The following is a 24,666-nucleotide window of genomic DNA, read 5'->3' as shown; positions in this document are numbered from 1 at the left end:
AGAGTCGAGGGCCGCGGCTGATTAGCCCTGGTGTTACACTGAGCTGTGTGTCAGCAGATCTGCTGACTGACAGATGCCACACCGGAGCGCAAAGAAACGTCTGACTTTAGCTGCTTTAATGTGACATATGCTTAAAAGGAAAGAAGCGAGGTGTTCTTTCACACAAAAAATTACTTCTTCTTCAAGCTGCAGCTTGAAACCACAACTGAATATTTGTGGTCTATATGCAAAATGGTTTGTCTGGCTAAAGACTAACAATGCACATCACCCTGAGAACATGAGGGGAAGGTGGCTGGGGCTAAATACAAAACAATTTTGAAAGAAGACATGTTACACTGTGTTGCAGTTATCTGGGAAGTGGGAGCTCATGGCTGGGTCGACGTAAGACCCAAGGTAACAGCGTTCGAGTTAAGAAGTTGGAATTTCAACATGGCGATGCCCATAACCATTGTTTACAGTCACTTTTACAAACATCATTTTACACATTGCTTTCCATAAGCAAGCACCACTTTTAGTTTGTTTGGTTTAGAGTTGCAGGTATTACATGTAACAGTGATTTTCAACACACTCTTGCTTGTGTGCCTTGTAAAATAAATGTGTTTTATTGCCGAAAGCGGCCATATTGAAAAGCAAAGTCTGCCTTACAATTTGTAATTGGGCAATAGTCGGAGTTGCTCCCAGCTTCCCAGACTCACAAGGTGTTCCAGTTGATTATTTAAACTGGGAAGTTCCCAGTTCCAAGTACAACTGGAGTGCAGCAAAAAGGGTTGAAGATGTGGTCCTTTCACCACCACCATGATCTCAAACAAAACAAAAAGCAAGAGCTGCATGCATATTCATTTATGAATGGTCTAATAAAAATGTGGCCCTGATAGCTGCTGTTCTGCTTTATGTCTTTTAAAAACAAGACAAAAGAAATTCAGTTTCTAAATGTTCAAAGGTAGAGATACACCAAGAGTCTTGAAGCTTTAATTGTTGTTCAGTGCATTGATTTGTTATTTGCAGAAAGTTTTGAAAAAATTACAGATTTTTTCACATTGGTGGTTGGTTGTAACATCAGAAATTGTAAAAAAAAAAAAAAAAAAAAAAATTGTAAAGTACTATAGGACTATATGAGTGTGCACTCTCTGATGTAGCGTAGTGTAGAATCAGGGTTTGTGCCTGCAGAGACGTATTTCACTAGGCCTGCTCTCTGCTCCCATTACCGCACATCTGGCTCTGGAGTGGACACAGCTGCTCTTACCAAAAGATTCTGCTTCCAAATCTTTTTAAACAGGACACTTTAGGCTCAATAAAAGCACAACAGGCAGCTTTAGACAGGCGGTCTAAAGAAGAATAGCATAAGCAAGACTGCCAATTGTCCAAAATAAGCTGATGACAAGATCCAGACCACTGACATGTCTCTCTGCTGGATAGGAAAATATGAAGCTGCTCAAAACTGGAATATAAAAACTAAAATGGAGGACTACAAAAAATATAGGGTATTAAGATGTTGACTCATATGATCTTATTTTTTTATGCTTGTTTATTTGCTTGGACTTTTAGATTCTGTTGGATCTAGTTGATTATTTGGTATGCGCATCATACTAAATGTGAAAGCAGTCTCCTAATCTAAATCCCATTCAGGCAGTAAGTGGCTGATTAACCTAGATGTTTCATTTTAATGCTTCAGATTTGTATTGAACTGACTTTGTGGCTCAGAGAAGAAATAAGTTGATCTTGCTAGAATATTTTTTGTCTTCTAACAAAGCTTTAATCTCCAACGTCCTTCACATCAGGTGTGCCACAAAGACCCATTTCTTTTACTACCGGAGGAAATTATCCATAAAAAAGATGTAAAAACACACCCTGCCGCTCCCCGTGGTTTCTAAATGTAGGCTAAAGATATTTGTAATTGAACTGATGAACAAAGTGGCCAGTATCAATGTTTAGGTTGTATTTTGGTAAAACCATATGAGCAAAAAAAAAAAAAAAAGAACTGGGCAATCTTTAATAGTCATAAAAAAATGTCTATTTCATCATTTGTCTAAAGAGCGGTTAAGAATAATCTTCTCACTATGCACTGTGGATAGAAATGGGAAGAAATCTCTTGAAAACTAATTGTTAGAGACTTGAAGCAAACAAACAGAGGAACCCTGGGATCCTCCAATTTTTCATTGCAACCATTAAATGGTAAATTGACTATATTTGTATTTTGTTTTATCAAGTCTGAAGACTCTAAAGCACCAAGTCATTTACACACTGATGATGGTAAGTTTCAGTTTAGCCACAGCTTCCCTGAGATAGACTGACTGAAGTGAGGCTGCCGTTCAATCGACACCTCTGGCCACCAGCAGCAGGCTGGTGGCCAGAGGCAGGCTGGGCAGGTGACCTTTGCCTTGTCAAAGGACATGACGAGTGAGACCAATGGAGCAGGGGCTTCAAACCAGCAGCCCACCACTTACAGTACACAACTCTACCCCTGCTATCGTTAGACGATGTTTAAATGGCGACTGCTTATTCGGGAGTGATGTCAGCAAAAGGCTTTTTCTGGAGCAACTGACTTTTCTTTTTAATTAAAAAAAAGTACAATTTGTCGTAATAAAGTCTAATTTCAACATTTACCCAGCATGCCTGAGATTATAAAACTGACATTTAGAATCTGGTCCAAATTTATGCAAAGTTATACGTATATACGAGGGGGTACCCAAAAGTTTCCAGAATGACGCTGCTGCACACGCAGTTTTTGTAGTACACAATTCTGCCGCTTTTTTCCGGCTTCACAGCGTGGCTGTGAAGTTTTCCTTCCTGCTCCGGAAAAAAAGCGGTTGATCATCAATTAACATTTCACCATTTTTAAAGCGGGTGAACCACGAAAAAACTTGAGCTTGACACATAGCGTCATCCTTGTAAGCGGTCTTCAACATTTGAACGGTTTCCGATGCTTTTCTCCCCGAGCAGGAAGCAAAGCTTCAGCCGCGCGCTGCTCATAGAACTTCTCCATGAAGAAAAACGACGGCTGGACAAAACAGCTCTTACAAGAAAATTCACTGCGGGTAGACGAAACCTTCCACATCAACGCCGCTTGGCACACTGATTGAGAAGGCGTGGTTGAACAAATAACTAGCGGCAGAATCGTGTRCTACGAAAACTGCGCGTGCAGCAGCGTCATTCTGGAAACTTTTGGGTACCCCCTCATAGACTAAATCAGCAGTCTAGTCTATGTCTTGGACGGGTAGTTAGTCGACATGGCATCGGAATCATCCTATAGAAACCCTTTAGGTTATGCTGAAGAAAAGAGCACATCATGATTCAGGACTCTGGATGAGCTGGAGATATGGTGCAAAGAGGAAAGGTCAAAGGTACCTGTATTTGTGTGCTATACCCTTGTGAACCTTTATGGAAGAAAATTAGGTGATGTCCTATGATCTAAAGGAGATTGTACAAAGTACTGACAGCAGATATGCTAATAATTGTGGTACCAATGTTCTTGTCAAAACAGTATTATAAATAAAAGGTTGGATTATAATGCAAAAATATAAATGTATTATGTATCTGACATTTTCTTTGCCCACAAATGCAAAAGGTGCTGCATTTTTGATAAAGATCTCCCACTCAATGTTCAATGCATTACCACAAGCTTGCGTCTCAGAGTCTATAGAGAGCGATCTGTCCGACTGTCCGGCCAGGGATAAGGCAAGCGACGACTTGCCCACGCCGTTCTGTCCCAGCAGCACTATCCTCAGCGCCCCTCCGTGGCTCTGGTACGTCGGCTGGGACGCCGCCAGCTGGCTGAAGGAGTCGTCTCGAGGCACCGCTGTGTCACTGATAGGCAACATGGTGGGCTCCTCCAGGCCCGGTATCCAATCACAGTCGTCGGATACGGCCTCCTCTCGCCGCAGCTGGTGCTTGACGGGCAGGGGCGTGCTCCCTCGCCGGAGAGGTGGCGCCGTGGTGAGAAACATACTGTACTACAATTAAATAGAGAAAGATAGAAGATGTAAGAACAAGTACAAGGAAGGATGGGAGCAAGTTGACGGCATATGGTTTCTTTGGATGGACAACGAGCTTTAAAATGCTTCTGAAGCACATCTGCCTGTCAGACCGCTAAGCACTGTCTGTTCTAGTAAATGTTGTCGGCGGAAAATTTGCTGAAGGGATGCCTTCCCATGGTGCCTGTGTGTGCGCAAAGAAGAGGGAGGTGATAACACTGAAGGTGAGGTTCCAGGGTGAGGAAGAAGATGCTGATAGACGAGAACAGAGTCAAAGGACAAAACAGAAAGGAGAGGTAGTAAAGGCTGGCTCGCTGGGCAGTGAGATGAGCTGGACGTGTAGAGGCGCTGAGGGATTGTAAGAGACAGTAGGCTGATAAAGACAGTGAATAAGGTGGAGACCTGAGAAAAGAGAAGTATCACAAGGGAGAGACGGAGACAGAGAGGCTGCTGCTCGGTGTAACAAAAGGTATAATCGTGATCCGGAGGCGCCGACTATACACTGTTCATGGCGACTGCAGCACGAAATCAAGTGAAAATGCAATTTCTACACTGTGGAGCATAACTGAACAGTGGTGTGCTGGAGAGTCCACATGATGAATCTAAGGTTCTGCACACATGCGTATGCAACTGCAGCACGTCCACCATAGATGACCCTCATCAATATTAATACAGCAATTAATCCGGCTCCAGCAGCACCACTGGGCATCTGTGGCTCAGAGTCTGTGCAAATTCAACAAACCCCAGCAGCAATTAAACAAAGGGCAATGATACAGAAAATGAGAAAAATATTAAGATAATGTATTAAAAAAAACACACACAAAAAAAACAGTTTGGTAAAATACAACACACCTGTTTTATTAGAAATGGATTCTGACATGAAATGATAGAACAAGCTCGGGTTTACTATTGAGAAAGCTGGAATGAGATCGCATGTCACCAGATCTGTCAACATTAGCTAGTCTGACTTGAGAAGCACTTTGCCATGAACTTGTGAACTATGTTCAACATTGACAATGGATGACTCTTTTATTTTGAAGTAAGCTGCCCTGTTGTGTTGTGTTCAGGAAAAAAAAAACACAGTGAGTCAGATCAAATTAGGGTTGTTTAACAGAAACTGTAGCGTAGCGGAGATCAAGGATGAGGCTGTGAACAGCACATACACAAGCATGATTAACAGCATTAAGACCCTCCTCCTGGCTATGATTGGTTGTTTCTGAAGGCTGTATTTCTATAGTTAGCAGGGGAAGCACAGGGTGAAGGCAGAGGAACCCGATTTTTTTCAGACAACATTGCAACGGCTTTACCAAATATATTAAAAAAAGATATATCCAAGCTTTAAAGACACTACCACTTTTTCAGACTATTGATTGATCATATTTCTTTTTAAAGAAGGACATTGTGTCTTGTTTTTGCAAACTTCACGTCGTGAACCATCTTGTCTCATGAGCTAAAAGTATCGCTACACTGCAACTACTGAGGCCTGGATTCCACCTGGTTTAATGTCTGTGTTGAGCCACGTTCCACAAATAAGTAAACCACACAGGTACAGAAGTAGAAGGCAGCAATCGATACCAAACCTGAACACGTCCAACTGTTTCAGGTTAAAATGTTTCCACTACCACAGCCTCTCTGTCGGAGGCAGACTTTAAAAGACTTTAAAAGAAGGTAAAGAGACAGTAGACAGAAGCAGGAAACATTGGGTTTAACCTCAGGGAAGCTGAGCTGGGCTGCATTAGAATGACTGACTGCTCTGGTGTAAATGTAGTGAGAACTTTGTCCACCTTTCGCATCCTGTGTGGACACAGTAGGACCTCCGCACTTCCTTACTGGCCTTAAAATTAATAAAATGCAACAAAGGTTGAAATAATTGAAAACATATGCAACAGTTGTAAAATTGCTTGTGTGTAAATAGCACAGCACATTAAGAAGTTTAAAGTACGAAATAGTACATACATAATTTAAGTGTGCTGCATAATGTTGTAGTGTACCGTAAAATCAAGCAATAGTTGAATGTTATAATAAATAATGCAACACCATACAAAGCCTGAAAATATTTTTCAGTGTCAAATAATATTTATTTCACAAACCATGTTGTGTAATGGGGGAACAACCACGTCATTCTCCCCCCAGCAAATAAAAGGAACACAACACTAAGAGATATGAAACACTGGGTCTTTGTTCTGGAAAGGTCTTTTTGAATCTCAGTAAATCTTTTTGCTCGTCTTCTCCATCAGTTAAGGCCATCTTAAGAGTTTGAAGCAAGATTTAGTTCCCAGTCACTGGGATAATGCTGTCAACACAAGCGGTAAGGAGCAACAATACACCTGCATGTGTTTGCATTCAGCTGGCAGGAAGCTCTGCTGCGGACTGGTCACAGGTCACAGCCGCCTGCAATGCCAGGAAAACTTTCTTCATTTGGCATTTAAGATTAACTAAAACCTTCTTTGTGTGTAAACATATTTCTAATATTGCATAAAAGAAATTAAGTTGCTGACTGTACAATCTGCAGACTGTGCCAATTTTTTTATCCGATTAATTGATTTTATAATCAAGATAATGGATAAATTAATTGATTACTAAATGAATCATTAGTTGCAGGCCTATTTCTACCATGTCAAACATTTTCTGCTAGCTAGTTTAAAACCACATAAAGGAACACATTGACCTCACAACTATGTCTGGTGGTGCAGGGAGCAATCAGGTTTATATTTATAATGTATCTATACACAGAAGTGTGGATCCTACAGCTGCTGACAGTGAGTAAGAAGTAGAGTACATCGCGGACAGGTCGCCTGTCCATCACTCGGCTAACACAGAGAGGCAACCCTGCTCTCTCACACCTACAACTTAAATTAGATTCATCAATCACCCCAACCTGGATCCTGTTAGACTGGGAGACGAGTCCGTGACTGCTCCACATGCTACCTTTGATACACAGTATATTACAAGGATAAACCGCTGTGTAATTTAATATATTATGTCATATATAATTAGCAGATATGCATATATTGTATGTAACTATGTGTTGGAGTTGTTAGAGTGGATTATAGCTGTGAAATACGGTGATTGTTGTATGTAGTAGAAATCTACAGGGTAAAGACGTTTATTATTCTGAATATCCTCTAAATAAATCTGCTGCAATTGTCATCAGAAGTTACCAAATTAGTAAACAGCGTCCATAACTTGTGATTAAATGTTGGTGCAAATATAGCTGCCCTGTGAAAAGTTCAGAGGTTTAGTGAGGAAACCGCATCATGAAGACCAAAACAGCAAACAAGTCACACAGAAAGATGGTTAGGTTATGAAACAATATCCCACATATTGAATCCTCAGCTCAGGTGGGGATATTCCTTTTTTTTTTTTCAGCGAAACAAGAAAGCTGGTCAAAGTTGACAGGAAGTTATTTGATGCCTAATACAGAGAAGTCCTGAATGAAAAGATGTTAAGACTTCAAACTGTGTAGTTTAAAACAAATCATATTCATGTGTTAGAATTATTCAGGCAACTGGCTGAACGAAACCCAGCTAGTGGCAACAATTGAAAATTGATGCTTTTAGGGACTTCTTATTGTCTAGCTGAATGAGTTGGAGCTATTTTGTAATGAAAAATACAGAAAAAAATTCCTATCTCTTCATACTGATCATACTTGCATCGCTGCAGCTAAAAGGTGTTTGGATCTGCTCAAAGTAAAATGGATATAATGCAAATACGGCACACACTGTTTTTTAGATTTTTATTTGTGAAAACTTTGTAAGCCGTGTGATTTTCCTTCACAATTATGCCCCACTTTGTGAAGTGTAAATACAGCCTAGCAAAGCAAACTGAGAAGGGATGGGTTTTTGTTTTTCAGCCAAAAAACATAAGCAAAAACTGAAATAGTATGCAATTTTATTAGGAGCTACAACAAATAGTTGTAATGTCAACTAAGGCCACACAGTCTACTGATTCACTGTACAATATGGCATAATATTGCATATACTTAAGTATACTGTAGTGTTTTTATGTCTATAAAGATGCCAGCTGAGGTGTGGCAGATACACTATGTCTTACACAAACGCACACACACGTTTGCGCACTCTAATCACTCTCACGGAATCAGCGGGGGTTCCTCAATTAGGTTAATTGAACGAGCTAATCAATTAGGCATGCCTTGAGTGTCTTCAGCAGAGACAGGAAGCCGTGACCGGGCGGGCCGAGGCAGTGTGTCAGGGGTTAATCTGCTCCTCACCAGGCTTGCAGAGAGAAACTGGGGCAAACAACGGCAGACAATGCAAAATTAATACCACGGGCAATGTTTGTGTTCTCTCCTCCCGTGGTCTGTTTCAGAGTAGTAGCTTCTCTTCATTATGCGGCAATTCTTGAATGCTCACAGAAACAGAGCATAAATTATGAGGGCTGAAGGTAACCTAATAATTGGAAAGGAAAATGTGACTGTTTAAGCTATAGTTAGTTCAAAGTCCATTTGTTGCGGTTTACAAATGCCTGACACTTTAGCACGGGTTGTTTAAGGGAGCACGTGAGATAAAGCAGAATGTGTTTTGGGGAAAATAATGTGACAGAAGCTGTGTGTTGTCCACCTGTGCGTCTATTCTCGGCCCCAGCGCAGAGCGCACGTTGTGTGTGTCTGTGTGTGTGTTTGTGTGCGTGTGTGTAAAGAGGTGTGGTGAGAGTGCGAGTGGAAAATGTGCGTCGCCTCTTACCTGGTCAGCCATGGTGGTCAATAAGCCTTCTCTTTATGGAGCCGGGAGAGCGGCGTGCTTTTAGGTCATCTGCGCTGGCTGTGGACCCGGCGTCACATTCACAGCGGCGCACCGGAACAGAGAAGCAGCGCGCGCGTTCATCTAACTGTGCTCTTGTTATTCCTGCCCTGGCGCGTGGGAAACTGGGATAGGCGGTAGTAGGTCTGTGGAGGAGGAGGAAGAGGAGCAGGGTACACCTGGGTCTACGTTCCGATTAAGTAGCGGCGTAAATGTGCTTGGGGAAAGACAGCAGCGCCGCAGAACATCCCCACTAGTGTTCTCCTTGTCCCACTGGACGGCCGTGTCTCAGCGCCGCCCTCCCCACCTCCTGTAATACCTGCATCTATCTCTCCTCTCTCTTTCTCCTCGTGTGTGTAAAGGCGCGTCCCTCAGTGAGAGTGGAGTGATCCTCCGACGGGTTGGGTTGGGTAAGCAGGGGATGTTCAGTAATGGAGTAAAGGAGTGCCCCTCACTTCCGCCTGTCATAATTAATATCAATCAGCTTTATGCTATGTGAGGCTTCCTCATAGTAGGTGCGCCTCACCTGGTGCGTTGCCTTTCACCAAGGTTTTTAATGGGAGACAACTATGGGGAGCGGCCGCCAGAGGGCAGCAGAGAGAAGCCTCCAGGGAGAAAAAAACGAATAAAAAAACTGATTAGTTCTCATGAACTTTTTAAGCACAGAAACTCGTTTTTTTCCATTCTTTGAAAACAATGAATATCATTTGTGGGATTGGATTATTTGTTTCTGTAAATCTGCAATGAAATGAAATAACTTTATCTGCTGGCTCCAGAGCATCATTTTAATTTTCCCACCAATTTCCATCCTCTCCATGAGACTGTTATACATCAAAAGAACGTCTTCAATCAGCGACTTCTTCAGATTTTCTGCAGCACAGACTGCTACAGGAGAGCCTTCCTGCCCACAGCCATCAGAATCTGCAACAACTCTTTGAAGAATCTTGAATAATATGAGTTACAACAACATTTAATGTCCTTTTAGGAGTTGTAAAGTATTTTTTCAATTGAATGAAACATGGATGTTAATTCCTATTCTTGAAATGATGCTAAAAAATCCTAAAATAAAAATGAGATTTGCGTTTGGTGGGAATTTGTTTTACACCCATTCAACCCTGACAACCTAACCTGTCAGACTTATCCTCTGAATGTTGAATATTTTGCAGATTTTTCAAAATTTTAAGTTTTCAAGCTCTTGGTGGCTGCAGAATTTAGATTTTTAAAAAATATTTTCTGAATAGACCTAAGCAGTATATTGCAGATTTATGTGCTCAGGTCTTTAATGAAACCTTAATTTCAATTGAACGCTTCTGTGGCATTCGAGAAAACTTCCCAACTTTTGTGGAAATGAGGTTATATGTTCAGAGTTTGCTGGTGCTTCCGGGCACATGAAATGAAATTTTCACTTTTAATCCTTTCTTTCTGGAACATCCAAGATGTTAGTTGACAAATTTCAGCTCAAGGCATAATTTGATAAATAAAGTATCCCCCAATTGCTTAAATCATTGATTAGCTGAACGATCCAATGCACCAGCTGCCAAAAAACACTAGAGGAACTGTATTTAAACTGCAGCTGAAGTCAGAAACAATGAGAGCACCCACACTGAAATGAAAGGCTTTGCTGCCAACACTTCTCTGCCCCTGGCCTTTCAAATTGAGGTCCAGTCTTTCTGCTGGAAGGGAAGTGAAGTGGAGCACATGCGAGCGGGATTTATTTTATTCTAAAGACTGTTTACAGGAGCTGGGTCAGCCTTCAGATTGCGCCGTGCAGCTTCGGTCAGTCGTTGCAAGAGCCGAAGGGATGAACGTTTGGGAGGGAGGGGGAAAAGTTTCAAAGCAGTTCGGATGGATTCAGAGCGATTTTCTATGTAAAATTCCTCATAATATCAACTTAGGATCAGTATCCTCGTCTGATTCAGGATTGTTTTCAGCTGGGCACAGATTGATTTAATTTCACAGACCAGCTGTGTGATCACAGGCTGTGAAGCTGTCTGTCCACACAGGGGTTGGTGAATTGAACCAAGCAATTTCTGCAACGAGACTGACAGCTAACTAATAGGCATCATGTTAATGGACTCAGTGGGTTCCTACTGAAACTAGAATGCTAAAAAGCATGCTCTCCTGCAAATTACCTCCCGACAGGGAGGGCTTCCACTGTAGAAACGCATGTTTACGGACCTTGAAAATTAGGCCTGATTTTATCCTGGTGAGCGAACGTTAGCATCCAGTGCTTGAATCTCTCTGCAGCGACAGGGTTAGCGTTAATATTCAGACACTCTGAACTTTTCAACCATTTGGTTTTTTTTGCATTACGACCACAAACTTTGACAGGATCGTCTCAGGATTTTATCCTGACAGACCGACACAAAAGCAGTCGATAATATGTGTAGGGAAAATGATTCGTAGTTTTCAATTTACTTTTACACCGAAAAATGCCTTCTACGTGACCTCGGTAAGTAAGGGTCACAGAGCGTCTGTCAAGAACAAAAAATGCAAAACGTTTAGTTAGGTGTAAAAAAACTGGAATGAAAGAGTAAAATACCAAATACCATAAAGAAAGAGAGGTGACGAAAAGGCATGGAACATCGTGACACCAGCTTCTATTGGTGACCAGAAACCATTTCTGCCACTTAGTGCAAATTAATATCAGCTGGTTTAGCAGCAGCTGATGGCCTGCTTAAAACCCTCCTGTTGTCCTCGAATCAAAATGACCAAGATTTGTATGCGTTTTCCCTATACACAGAAAATGAGGACAACAGGAGGGGGAAACGTGTCTCATTACCAAGAAAGCCAGAAGAAACTGTCACGATCTGTTGGGTTTTGCGTTCCTGTGTATCCCTGCGTTTCCATGTCTGTTTACTTAGTTCTTTCCATCCTGCTGTTTCGACTCTACGCCTTCCTAATGTTTTTCTGCAGCTCGTGTTTCGTGATTTGCTTTTCATCTGCTCACTCACTCACCTGTGTTCTGAAATCTCGTTTCTCTCGTTTGTCACCAGATTCTCTGCCATCGCCGTCGTGTTGCTCGGTTTGTTCCCAGGTCCAGAGTTTTGCTGATTGAATTCTGTTTTTGCTCATGTCGTGAACAATAAATCACCACGGATTCGTGTGCGAAGGATTGACCCAGCGCAAAAAGAGTCGGTGAGGTAAAGGCGATTCACATTTATTGAATGGAAAGATGTGTCTTTGGGATCACACTTACTCAAAACATCTGACAGAAAAACATATGACGCGATCAGAGATTTTACCCCCAAAAAACAGTCTTTAATTGGAGACTACCCCGCCCAAATAATCACACAATAACCCTGTTCATAGTCTGTTCAACTTTTCCCTCTTCTTGAGAGGTCTGTTTTCCGGAATGAGCGTATGATAAAACCCAATCCTCAGATGAACTAACCTTCCACCCGTATCCCGTCTGTGTCCTCACGTAACAAAACCTAAGAATCGTCTGAAAGATAAAATGTCCAATCAATCAATAGTTATTTGTCTCAAAACGCTTGAGTAACCTAATAATTGTTTAAAAGATAAAATGTTAAATCATAACCTAAATCTGCCTACTAATAAGCAATCATAACACAGATGTGTTATGATTGAACACTTTTTTCACGTCACAGAAGTCTTGCTGTCAACGACCAGATGTTGTCCTCTAACCAGGAAGTGGTTAAAGGATGATGGCACGGCGCAGTTTTTAATGTTTTGTAGCATGAACAAACTTATTCACATGTGAGATTTTTATATACTTATAATATACTTCATACTTATAATGAAAATGCAGCCACAGAGAAGCAAAGAACAAGCTTGAAAAATTTGCAGGTCCAAAAGAATTCAATAAGTAATACACCAGACCTCATTGGCCTGTCTCCACACTCATGACGCAAGACTCCACTCCTGAAGAAAAACCATGTTGAAGCCCACTTTGAGCAATGCGTGCGACTCATTTCTTCATATGGAACTGACTAGCTTTGAATGGATCTTGAAAATGTTCTGGCTAAGAAAGGCTTGTGCACAAAATAAAAAATTAAGTGTTTAATGCATTTCTTCCCATTTCATTACACATACTTTATTGACGATATGCTTGGGTTCTTCTTGCTATTTTTCCAAAATGGCTAAATTTGTCAAGTGCATGCCGTCAGCAAGTTCCTCCACCTGAGGTGTGGATTTGTGCAGCTCCTCCAGATTTACAGTGGGCCACATGGGAGTGGAAGGAGAGTCTGAACAAAAGAAAACCCAAATTTGACAAATGAATCAATCAAATACCAGAACATAACCAACACAAGTGGACTAAAGTGCAAAAATGAAACACAAAATCAAAGCAGAATTCAATAATTACTCATGACACAAGCGTATTTCTCTACCAAGAAAGCCACAAAAATATATAAAAGATTGCCAGCATTCAGATTTTATCACACACAACATAGTAGACTGTAAACCTACCATAAACTGTAAATGAGAGCTAATGTTGCTCAACACAATCCACAGACATACATAAAGGTGACATAAAGTAAACAACAAACAGCCCAGCGCACTGAGGAGACCTTAAAGTCCCAACTCTGTGGTCAGATAAGTGCACATTTTATTTTGCTATAATGAGAAACTGACACAGAGACTTCAAACCGGGAGATTAAACGTCCCTGGCTGGGATGATGACTTGCATATGTATCAAGGTGTAAACGATGGAGACACATTCACTGAAACCCCTGACATCGGTCGTCATCAAGGGAATGTTTTATTTCCCCAGAAGCATCACAGGACATCTCCACACCTCGTTCTGAGTGACTTAGAGCAGCATGGAGTCACAGACACAGTGGCTTGTGAGTTTAGACGGCCGCACTGCAGTCTGGATCCGTCTACAGTGGAAAACGGATTCCGCATTATGAGGAAAACGGACTTTACTGACATTTTGCTCCAAAGGTCTGGCTCCGAATGTGTCTTGCAAAGCCACAAAATCTCTCTTTTTGTGCTAATCACTAAGCCATTTCCCCCCCCCCCACATCATTTGATGCGAATGAAATTTTGTTTGACTGCGACTTTAATGAGAACCAAACAGACAAGAAGATCATTATCTTTAACTTTGGCGTGTGTCTTAACTTGGTTCAGTTACATAAAAAATACATTAAAGCAGCTTAGAAGAAGCTTGCTGATTACATGAAAATAATTCTGACTGTAAAGAATAAAACCTCACAACACTAAATGTTATTTGAACATTCTCAGCTCTGGGGTAGGATTTCACAAAAATAACACACATTGAAATATTTTGAGCTCAGAACTGTTGCTCTAAAATGACTATTGATTGAACAAAGTAGTGTACAAAAGATTTTTAAAAAATTTCCAATTTATTGATATGATTCAGCAGGTACAGACGGCAGATGAATCATCATTTGGTGAATATATTTTCACTATAAAAGATCAAGTATGTAGGTTTTCCGACAATCATTTTTCTTAGTCTTGTAATAAGATCTTAAAAATACATTTCAACTACCAGAGATCGGAGTTACAGTTTTTTCTGCTAATTAAAAGTCGAGCTACAGCTTTGTGGATAAAACATACTATAACTTGTAATATTAATATTTTTACTCTGGCTTTCCTGTGAGACATTTAACAAAAAGAAAATTGACAATTTTTTTCTTAAATATACACTGGTGTGCAAACAAATGACAAATTATTCATACTGATTATCATTTCATGAAAAAAAAATATTAAGAGTTTAAAAGTGGGTCTAATAAGAACCTAGAAAAAGAAGTTTTACATTTTAAGCACGTCTAATTTATTGTCATATTTTCAGTTGGAAAAAAACCTATTTTTGTGACTTTTGAGATGACTGTAGGTATAAACAGGCTTTGCTAAAAGTGGGGTTTGTGAGTCACTGCCGATATATATAAACTCTGCATTAAATAAATCCTCCCCGTGGGAATTACACAGCGATCAATGACAATTAATGAGCTGGCATTCTCCATAAGGCCATTAAGTAGTGCTGTCACACGCTAAATCGATATCACTTAAATGCCCATCCAGATGATGGAAAATCACTTCCTTATTTTTTTTTTTTAAACGATTATCTCCCAGAGTTTTCAAGATGTTAAATCTTCTTTCAGCTCATTCTGCTCCGTGCATTCAGCGCAGAGGAGCCCCGCATATGTGTGAGGGATTCAGCAAACACGCTAAATAAAAACGGGAAGGGGCCTCTCAGTGGAGCCTGCTGAGCATGACTCTTTTCTTTTTTCTTTTTTTTTTTTTAAGCTTTCGCTAATCTTCTGACTTAATTAAGACAGACTCATCAAGGCATGGCAGCTTACTGGGTTGCGGTGCATCATGAGAGGATCACGGTGCGGACAGACGACGAAGACAGACAAAAAGATCTCATTAGCCGCCAAGATGATATCGACACAAAGACAAAAGAAAAGACGGTGAGGGTTGTCATTTGGTTCTGCGGTTCAAAAAATGTCAAGAGGTCAAGAAGTAACTAGCATTTCATGTTATCGCCACCTTTCTGTTTATTTGGTTGAGGTGTATTAGTGGAAAGAGTAGTTCTCTTGCAGTCTTGAAGTTGCAGGCTCAATCCCAGTCTGCCACGTGTTGATGTGCCGTTGGGAAATTTAAAGGCCACATTTTCTGCTAAGCTGTGAATTGAGTGTATTTGTTGGTGGAAAATTGCAAAAGAGTTTAAAGTCAAATCAAAGCAGACAAAAACATTGTTTTTAATCTGAAGGGTAATTTATGTTTCACTGAGTTACACTTGCATATTTTACAAAGAAATTACATTATTACGATGCAAAATATACATTAGATACAAATTCAAGGCACTTCAGTAAGAACAACATTTAAGCTCACTCTGTCATCTTCTACATCTGGTCAGATAGTGAAAGACGGGCATGTGTGTGCAGGCAAAGTTCAGAATCCATATGGAAACATATATAACAAAAATAATTTCTCAGATAACCAATCACACCATTGTCAAATCACGTTTCTATAATGACCCAATAATAACATTAACAATATCACGTTATACGCTGTGCAGACGCTTTATTTGCACTGAAGATTCGCTCAACTTAGCATGTCAAGTGCTTGAAGCGGCTTCCCTGCACTTAATTTACATTTAGGTTCATCGAAGATGCATCAAATTATGTCAATTTGTTACATGATAGCTTAAAAAACATATTCAACACTTCCCAAGTTTCTATTGTTAAATGGTGATTTTTTTTTTTCAAACTTAGAGTGATTTTTAAGTGTCTTAAATCACAAATATAGGAGTAAAATATATATATATATGAGAACATCAGACAGCACTGTTATAAGGAAAACAAGAATTTATCCAAGAATCAACACAAGCTACGACAGTTTTGTGAGACAAGAAAAACAAAAAATTATCAGACAGAGCAATCTGAGATGCTACTTTAGAGCAGTTCAAAAAGCTCTAAAGTAGCATCTCGTCATTAAGGTAAGTGTTCCTAAAAGGATCTGCTTTTAAATCTCTAAGACCATAAGAAATAAAAAAAAGAAGTGGGCTGAGAATGACAGAGTCTTGTGGACGCACAGAGACATAAAGCCTGATTCTCTGGCGCCCATCCCTTATAGCGAGGAACTAGAAGGAATGATTAACGGTTAGGAGATTCATCGCCACAGGCAAATTTTGTGATCTTGATCCAACTTGGATATTTCCTGTTTCTGTTTCACCCTTATCTGCAGGAAGTGGTTTGATATTTTCCAATTTTGTCACACAGCAAAACAACAGCCTCAAGGAGAGCTCCAGGCTGAGAAACTGAAAAAAGCAGCACCGTCAGTCACGTCGTGATCGGTGAAGGTTTGTGAGTTCAGTCGCATCATCTGGGACGGTCTTGACCAGAGATGAAGCCGTTCAGTGTTTTCAGTACCGTACTTTTCTTGTATCTGTGTAGTTCAGCATCCCCCTTTGATGTAAATTACATTCAGCACCACACTTTAGTTTTTTTTACCTGATTATTTTAATTAGTGGATGCTCCAAGGTCTGCAACACAGAGGTTCTTTTAGAGATACACTTTCAAAGAGCTTATCCTGCCCTTTTGTGGGTTCCATGTTTTAGGCTTAAACAGGATTTGCATAACATTCATCAGTCAAATAGGAGAGCTCCAGTAATACTCTCATCTGATTCTCTGCAAGAAAACAAATAAGCCTGTACGGCTATGGCTTTGCTTTTTTTTTTTTCAGCTCTCTGAAATTGCTTCATGTTACAAACCCAAGTCTCCGTCAATTTGGCTGCAATAGAAACCAAATGGTGACATCCAATATTTAGATATCCCTGAATAAAATACAGAACAACCGATTGCCTTCACAAGCCGCCTTCCTGGATTCGTCCACATCGATCTCAATATATAAATGCAGCTATTCTGTAAAGCCATCAGAGATTTGTTGGAGAAAATGGCAGAAGGGTCGGGAATAAAGCAGGGTTGGGTTCAAAGACAAACAACAAAGCTTCGAACGTCTCACAGAACATTGTTCAATGACTTTACCCCAAAAGTCAGACAGAAAAACAAACCTGAAAATTGACCGACACACAAGCCGTTCACCCGGACCGACAGGCGAGGGCACGCCGAGCGTTAATCAGGCAAACAGCGAAGATCCCCATGGAAACACCACAGGATTATTCATGCACTCCACAAATCTGCTCTTTTTGGGTGAGCAAGCAAATGAAAGTCTTTGTTGGAAGAGAGTCAACAAGAAACCTTGTGAAGTCAATTGAAATTCGACAAAAGTTACACTATAATAAACTCAAACCGCCGTCCCTGCAGTAAAACACGGTGGCAGCAGTATTATGCTGTCGGGACACATTTGCTCAGCAGGGAAAAGGAAACCGGTTGTGGCGGATGGAGCAACATTCAGGAAAATATAGGAGAAAAACTTGTTGGAAATGTTTTGATTTTTTTTGTGTGAAATGTTTCGTAATCTGCACGAATTGTTTATCGATCTTCACATTTATCCGCTTTGTGTCGATTTCTGCCGTAAAATTCCTACACCAGCTGTCCTAAAGGTAAATACTGGAGTTTTATAAGCAGTTTATTTGAGTAAAGAGAGACTTGAGTTTAAATACACATCCAAATTTTTACTTTTAGTTCCTGGTTGTAACACGACAAAACATGAAGAAGTTGAGGGGGTGTGAATAGTTCTGCAAATCTCTACATTCAGACGTCTGCGACACATAAAACTGCACCATCGATAGAAAACAGCAAAACAAATTACACAGCCTTTCTCTATTTCATTAATGAGTATAACCAAGTTACAGGCAGTACACAACATGACCTTTACATTGTGATATTAATCTACTCTGGATGCAGATAGGATCCACTTCTAGGCGAGTAATTTCCCCCCCAGCAGAGCAGATGCAATACTTTGTGTCAAATCTCTTTTTAATAGCCACTTCTCAGCATTCAGGTTCCAAACAAGCCAGCGTCTTTTAATGTGCGTCAAAGTCAGAGGGCCCTCTTTTCATCGAGGTTATTACCATGACATTAAATCCAGAATCGGCTGCCTCCGAGCTTTTCAGGGAGATTTCTAAAGGCGCGTCGTCTCCTGTGTTTCCACTCTGTAATGGGGGTTGCAGGGCTGCGCTGCGTGTTGTGATGCATTGCTGCGCTGCACCATAGATGGTTCTAACAGACTGCAAAGAGCGACGCCAATTTTCCACAATGCAGATGCCGTTTATCTTACTCACGATTGCTTTTTTTTTTTTTCTCATTGAGGTTAGGGTTTTGTGTGTAAAATCCCTATGGGGAGTTTTGGTTTATATTTGCTTGAACGGGTTGAGCCAGTCAGGATAGGTTTAGCTGATGCCCTTCAGCACCAAAAAAGCAAACTACTGCGGTTCAAGTCCCACGTGTGAGTTAAATCCATATATTTAGGTTCAGTGACCTGAATTGAAATGATGATTTGGGCTGTGATACACAAAGCAATCGCTTTGTTTGGCTTTTCAGTTTTAATATTCCGTTCGGTTCGACTCCCTCTTCCAGCTGAAATTGACCGAACAGCAAGTTGCTAAGTGTGTCTGGTATTGTGATCTTGGACGTAAACCCTGTTTATAGCCCAGAATGGGGTCTGATTATGATCCAACGTGAGAGTTTATTGTTGCCAAGAGCCATGAGTGTACTCGTTGCGTACACGAACAGTGCATCCTGTGAATCACGTCTTTGGACATGCGGCGTTTCATTGACGGCACGTGTGAGCTGGACGAGAGCGAGCCCAGCTGCTGCCAACTTCACTGAGTCAATCTGTGCATCGGGCCTTGCCGATTGAGCGGGTCCAAGGCCGCGCCGGGTGCCGGCAGACACGGCGGCCGAGCCGGAGCAATGCGCCAGCGCTGCGCAGGCTTTCTCCCCAACTGCTCTCGGATGAAGGAAGGCAAGAGAGCTTTTAGCTGGCGCACGGCCGGGCGTGACAACAAGAAGTACAGCGGAGGGTTCCAACACGGAGCCAGGCACACCAACAAAATGGCTGCCAGAGAGGCCACCTCCCACAGCAGCGGGACCCTCGTCAGGGTTTGCTCAGTGGGCCCGGACGAAGCGGCCGGTGGATAGAAAGTAGGCAAAGTCCAAGATGGGCCAGCGTCTAATCTGCTGGTGGGCGACGCCGCTGAGCTGACGTAAGGGGACAGAACATTGACGAACTCGAGCGCGTAGTACGGCAACCAGCTGACCGCAAAAACCAACGTGGAGCCAATCAGCAGGGCGGTGGCTTTCTTGTTGCGTCTGTCGGCAACCAGGCTGCCTCTGCAGCGGTGGAGGTGGGAGATGATGAGGCCACAGTTGATGGCGATGCACAAGAGAGGCGCCATGTAGTACACCAGGAAGGCAGGGACCAGGAAGAAGAGCCACTCCTGTTGACCGACCGACCAGGTGCATCCGCCGTCAAAGTTGATGTAGGTGACCTTCGGCAAGGCCATGGTTAATGAGACCAGCCAAATGGCCACCACAGTGCACAGCCTGAGGGAAACAGGAACAGAGTATAAGCTTATTTTTTGTGTAGAATAATGTAATCTAGAGATCTTCAAGAGGCATGTTAATTAGATGGGACAAGTAGTTTCTCTTGATACGCAAATCTCATAGAATCACACCCCAAAAGAAAAAGTTTGAAACTCTGTTCTTCTAACTATACCCCAAACATTTTGCAAATGGAGATGAAATCTGCACCTATAAACAAAATATAGTTCCATCCATCAGACTTTGTCTTCCACTCTCTTCAGAGTGACTTCCAAGGGAAACATCCAATCATGTAGCCATTACCTGCTTCACCAACCTCACCGCAACCTTAAAACGCATTGACGCATTTCAAACCACACGTGGGGAACGACCTTTGCGACAGTTGGATTTCCCATTAAAAACCTGTTCTCTGTCCCAATGTGAATTTGCCTCTAAACTAGCTTAACAGAGGGGTTGATTAATGTGTTACACAGTTTAAATTAGATGTCTTCCATCTCAAATCAATGAAGCTCCCACAGAAGCCGGTAAATATTTACTTTAATATGTTACGAGGCAGTGAACTGCAGGCTGCATGTGGTTTCAGTCTATCGGCAATTCAGATCCTTTCGGATGCATTACTAACCCTCACTAGAGGGAATTTTTGTTTTTGCAATCGGTGTCTTTTATAATTATGAACGTTCTCCAAGTTATGAAGAACCAAGATACTGCAGACATTATTGAAATTTGTATCCTTTTAGGAAATCTTGCTCTACATTCTTCAACAAATGCGCTCATGGCTTTATGCCATGAGACCAACTATGTGTTCCTATAATGTAGAAAAGCTAAAGTTCCAAATAATTTTTAGTACCTCATATTTTGCCTGCATTGTAACACTCTGCTAAAATATTTTTCTTTTTATCTGCCAATACAGGTTTTAGCTGCTTCCTATTTCCCTTAAAGAGAAATTCATTGTTTGCAGATCTGCAACGGGAGCTTTACAGTGTAGGAAAACAGTCCACCTCTCTCAAACGTATCTGGGAGATTAGTCGCAGCTGCACAAAGAGTTGATCGTCAACAGATCAAGAAACCAACAGACTCCATGAAAGGAATGAATCACTGGTATTGAAAGAAAGGGAGGCTGTATCTGTCCCCTTTTTATGTCAGAAATGTTTATTGGAACGAAAAAAGATCGGATGTTTCCGACCGGCTGGCCAGCGGTCAGGATGGGTCAAGCTGAAAATAGTCCAACCAGTCGATATCTTTGTGCATCTCTACACATTTTAACAGTTGAAAATATTGGATATGGCTGAGCATCTTTAGTTGTGCCTTATACTTGTACTAGCCATGGTTTTGTAAAATGTGTAAATTTGCTCAGACACACAGATGGTGCAAAAAACAATTTCCTAAAATTTAAACAAATTTTATGAAATATTTTCTAACATATTTCGAGATAGGAAAACAGTATGACAGCAGCTCAACCTTGGAACTCTATTGGACATGTTAAATATAATACATTTAGTTTTACCATAATATTGAGTTGTATCCCTCAGTGTAGGATGTGGTGAGTTTGTCTGATTACTTTTCACCTCCACATCTTTTATCTAGAAAAACAATCTTCTAGAGTCTAGACATTAACATCCATGGAAATCTTTACAACACATTGGGATCAGTTTTACACAGTAAGGTGCCAGCGGTTCAGGAAAAGTGAATAAATGCCACAGCTTCAAACATGTGATCCATATGGCACATCTGATTTGGAAAACATTTTCAATATGTTTTTGTGCTTGCAAAATTTTCATATTTCATGAATATTGCAGTGAAAAACCCAGTCCAGTTTCACTTATATTTTGGGGGCAGTTTCTGGTAAAAAAAAAAAATGGTAAAAATGTCTTACTTTTCTAAGATGACTTAACCAGAAAAACGAAAAAAAAAAAAAAAAAATCCACAAAGAACATGTTACTCCATTTCAATGCCATCCAAAAAGGGTCAACATTTTGTGAAAATGCCTTTCAACAACAACGGACTTCATTATTTATTACTCACACTTGCGTCAGACTAACAGGCGGCCTCATCCGTGGCGCAACAATGCGATACCTCAGCACTGCCAACGCTGCCAGGCTGAAGATCTCGACTCCTACTGTCACCGAAGTCATGAACCCCAGCAGAACGCAGGTCCCGCCGCCGAGCTGCCAGTTCTGGAAGCTGGCGCTCAGGAGCACACAGGGCAGGGTGAGCAGGGCTCCAAGGTCCGCGAGGCTGAGGTTTAGGAGCAGGACGGAGCTCGGCTTGGAGCGGCTCCGGGGATTCCTCACCAGCACCAGCCACAGCAGGAGGTGACCTCCGACCCCGGCGAAAAGAGAGATCAGGCTCACCATCGGCAGCACCACTGTGAAGGAGATGGTGGTGTTGGTGGAGACCACGTTGAAAAGGAGGTTGACAATGGCAGGCATAGCTTAGGGGAAATCTGAGAGTGCAGAAAAGAGAGAAAAGAAAAGAGAGGAGAGATTATGGGCTATGGAGATTTTTAGCTTCGAGTGCCAGCGAAAAGTTTAGATAAACTCACACAAAATATTCTCAACTTGAATTAGGTGAATATGTTTGAATTTACTGGGGAATTTCTTTAACATACACTAGTTTTGCATATGAGGTTAGATGTGTACATACACTACACAAACATTTGAATAAATGTTGTAGATATGCTTTTTGCAGTCATCAGCAAAGTACTGGCATAACACTCGCTGAATATTTGACCACTCTTTCATTTCTTTTTGAGAGATAGTACAGTTCATTTTAATTGCCTACAAACAGAGCTGAGCTTTGCGCATTTCCAGAAACTTGATACCTTTTGGGACATTTGAATGAGTCCAAGATCAGTGTGTCAAGTGGAGGTGATGTGAAAGAGCATGGAGGTTGTCATCTACCATTATTTCAGATAACATTCGACAACAAGCTAGTTAGCTACAAATATTCAACAAGTTGTTGTCAAATGTTTGTAGCAAACTAGCTTCAAATGTTGACAATAACATTTGAAGCTATTTAACATCTGAAGCTAGCTTCAAGCATTTGACAACTTGTTCTATGTTTACTAGCCAACTAGTTTCAAATGTTAACATTCAAAGCAAGCTACAACCATTCGACAGCAACTTCTTGTCAAATGCTAGCTTCGAATGTTGCTAACAACATTTGAAACTAGTTAGCAAGCTATAGATACTTTATTGATCCCAAAGGAAATGATGTGGCTTCCATTAGTACAGACAATAACCTGAAAGACCCACCAGATAAAGCGTAGTAAAAAAAATCTATGAAATCAAGAATTTTACATTAACATCACTGCATTTGCTCAGAACAAAAGATTGTTTTTCTTCACTTTGCAAATCTAAAATAGGTAAAGCAACTAAGGGGAAACTCATAATAAATGCAAACTTCTATTTTAACAGGCCAAATCAAAACTTAAAAAAACAAAAAAGATAAACAGAACAATTATCATCCTAATAATCAACAAACTGCAATCTATTATTCATATTTATACAAGCTGCCTCCACGGGATTCCTGAATCACTCAGAGCTCACCAGGCCCACCCCGTGACTGACAAGCCCGATGATTCAGACGAGACAGCGCGTCTCTCAGGAGACCAGGGCAACAAACAATCGAAGACATCTTCAAGTCGCCCGCGTCACGACGCAAGCAAGACGACTCACCTCGGTGGGCTCAGGCAGGCGTTTTAAACAAACAGGCGGGTGAGGGGAGCTCTTGTTCCCACGGGGGTCGACCAGGATAAAACACACAAAAAGCTGCTGTAAAAGGGAAGAAAGAGAATAATCTCTAAGAAAGAGCAGGTAAGAAAAAAAAAACCCTAAACAAACTGTGGGCTTCTTATTTAAAACAAACAATCCCCCCACATACATTTATTCTTAGCACGCCGAGCCTCCCTAAATCTCATCTATTGCATCATCAGAACAACTTCAGTGCACCTCAGTGTGGTGGTGGGATGCATCATAGCGCCCACTTTGGCAAACTCATCCACAATAGTGTGTGTGAATGACAGATGGACAAAAGAATGAATAAATGTTTGTTCATTCTTTCACCCATCTGTCCCTGTGATGCTGAGTCTCACTGAGGCTTAGCAATCCTGCCCTGATTCTTTCTTTGGAGGTGGGTGATTATGTGCTCTTTGGTTGTGAAGCAAAAAAAAAAGGTCACGGAGGAAGGTCACGGAGTCGGGGAAAGCTGAAAACAGCTATGCCGCTTTGCCAGCATGTAACTAAAGTGAGCAGGAGGCTTTGATTTGAGGGGAAACACACGGTGACTTTAGAAGTATTTTACCAGCTCTTGAACTTTTCATGTTTTGCTTCGATATCCGCAATAAAGCTCAGCAATCAATCAATCAACTGGCTTTCAAAGTCACTTAATTAGTCAACTGAATATGTGTGATTTAATCATCTCAGTATGAATCCAGCTGTTCAGCGAAAGCCTCAGAGGTTTGTTAGCAAACAGTGAACAAATGCCACTAGGGAAACCAAGAAACGAAATACAGCCTAGAAAAAAAAATAAAAAAATCAGAAGTCTCATTTAGAAATTAAAGCTACATCCAAAACAAGGCTTGAAATCCATCACTGCATACATTATCTGGACCTTAAACATACACAAGCCTGATTGACAACACTAAGACGCTCCTACTGGCTCTGATTGGTTGTTTCTGACCAGTGGATTTTGTTTGCGGATGGCAGTAGAACCACAGGGAGGGGGTCAAGAAAGTAGATTTTTTTTCACAGATTATCTGTCTCATGTTAGACGTTATGCCATGGTGAGAGTTTTAATATATCAAAAATGTGTTTATAAAAGTTACTTACTGCAGCTTTAAGGTTTGTGGTGGGAATGTGGCAAAAATTTATAAAATTCAAAAGATATCTAAAAAAAACAAAAAAAAACTGTTTATAAAAAACTAAATAGTTTTATTTAAGAAATAAGTCTGAGGGCAACTAGATGTAGCTATTCATCTGAATTTCATAAATTACC

General features: G+C 41.0%; 1 protein-coding gene across 1 annotated transcript in view; it reads right to left on the bottom strand.

Annotated features, from left to right (window-relative positions):
- Positions 1-9,221, bottom strand: part of rem2 (RAS (RAD and GEM)-like GTP binding 2) — a 53,498-nt gene extending 44,277 nt beyond the window's left edge. The window contains exons 1-2 of the mRNA XM_008433001.2: positions 8,675-9,221; positions 3,614-3,950 (exon numbers count right to left, since the gene is read on the bottom strand). Of these exons, the coding sequence (XP_008431223.1) occupies positions 3,614-3,950; positions 8,675-8,686 (349 nt within the window). The 5' untranslated portion in view covers positions 8,687-9,221. The remainder of the gene's footprint in view (positions 1-3,613; positions 3,951-8,674) is intronic.
- Positions 9,222-24,666: the final 15,445 nt, after the last annotated feature.

This window comes from Poecilia reticulata, linkage group LG17 (genome assembly GCF_000633615.1).
Source record: "Poecilia reticulata strain Guanapo linkage group LG17, Guppy_female_1.0+MT, whole genome shotgun sequence".
Taxonomy (NCBI): Eukaryota; Metazoa; Chordata; class Actinopteri; order Cyprinodontiformes; family Poeciliidae; genus Poecilia; species Poecilia reticulata.
The sequence above is the reverse complement of the archived record's forward strand: the minus strand, read 5'-3'. Positions and strand labels throughout refer to the sequence as shown.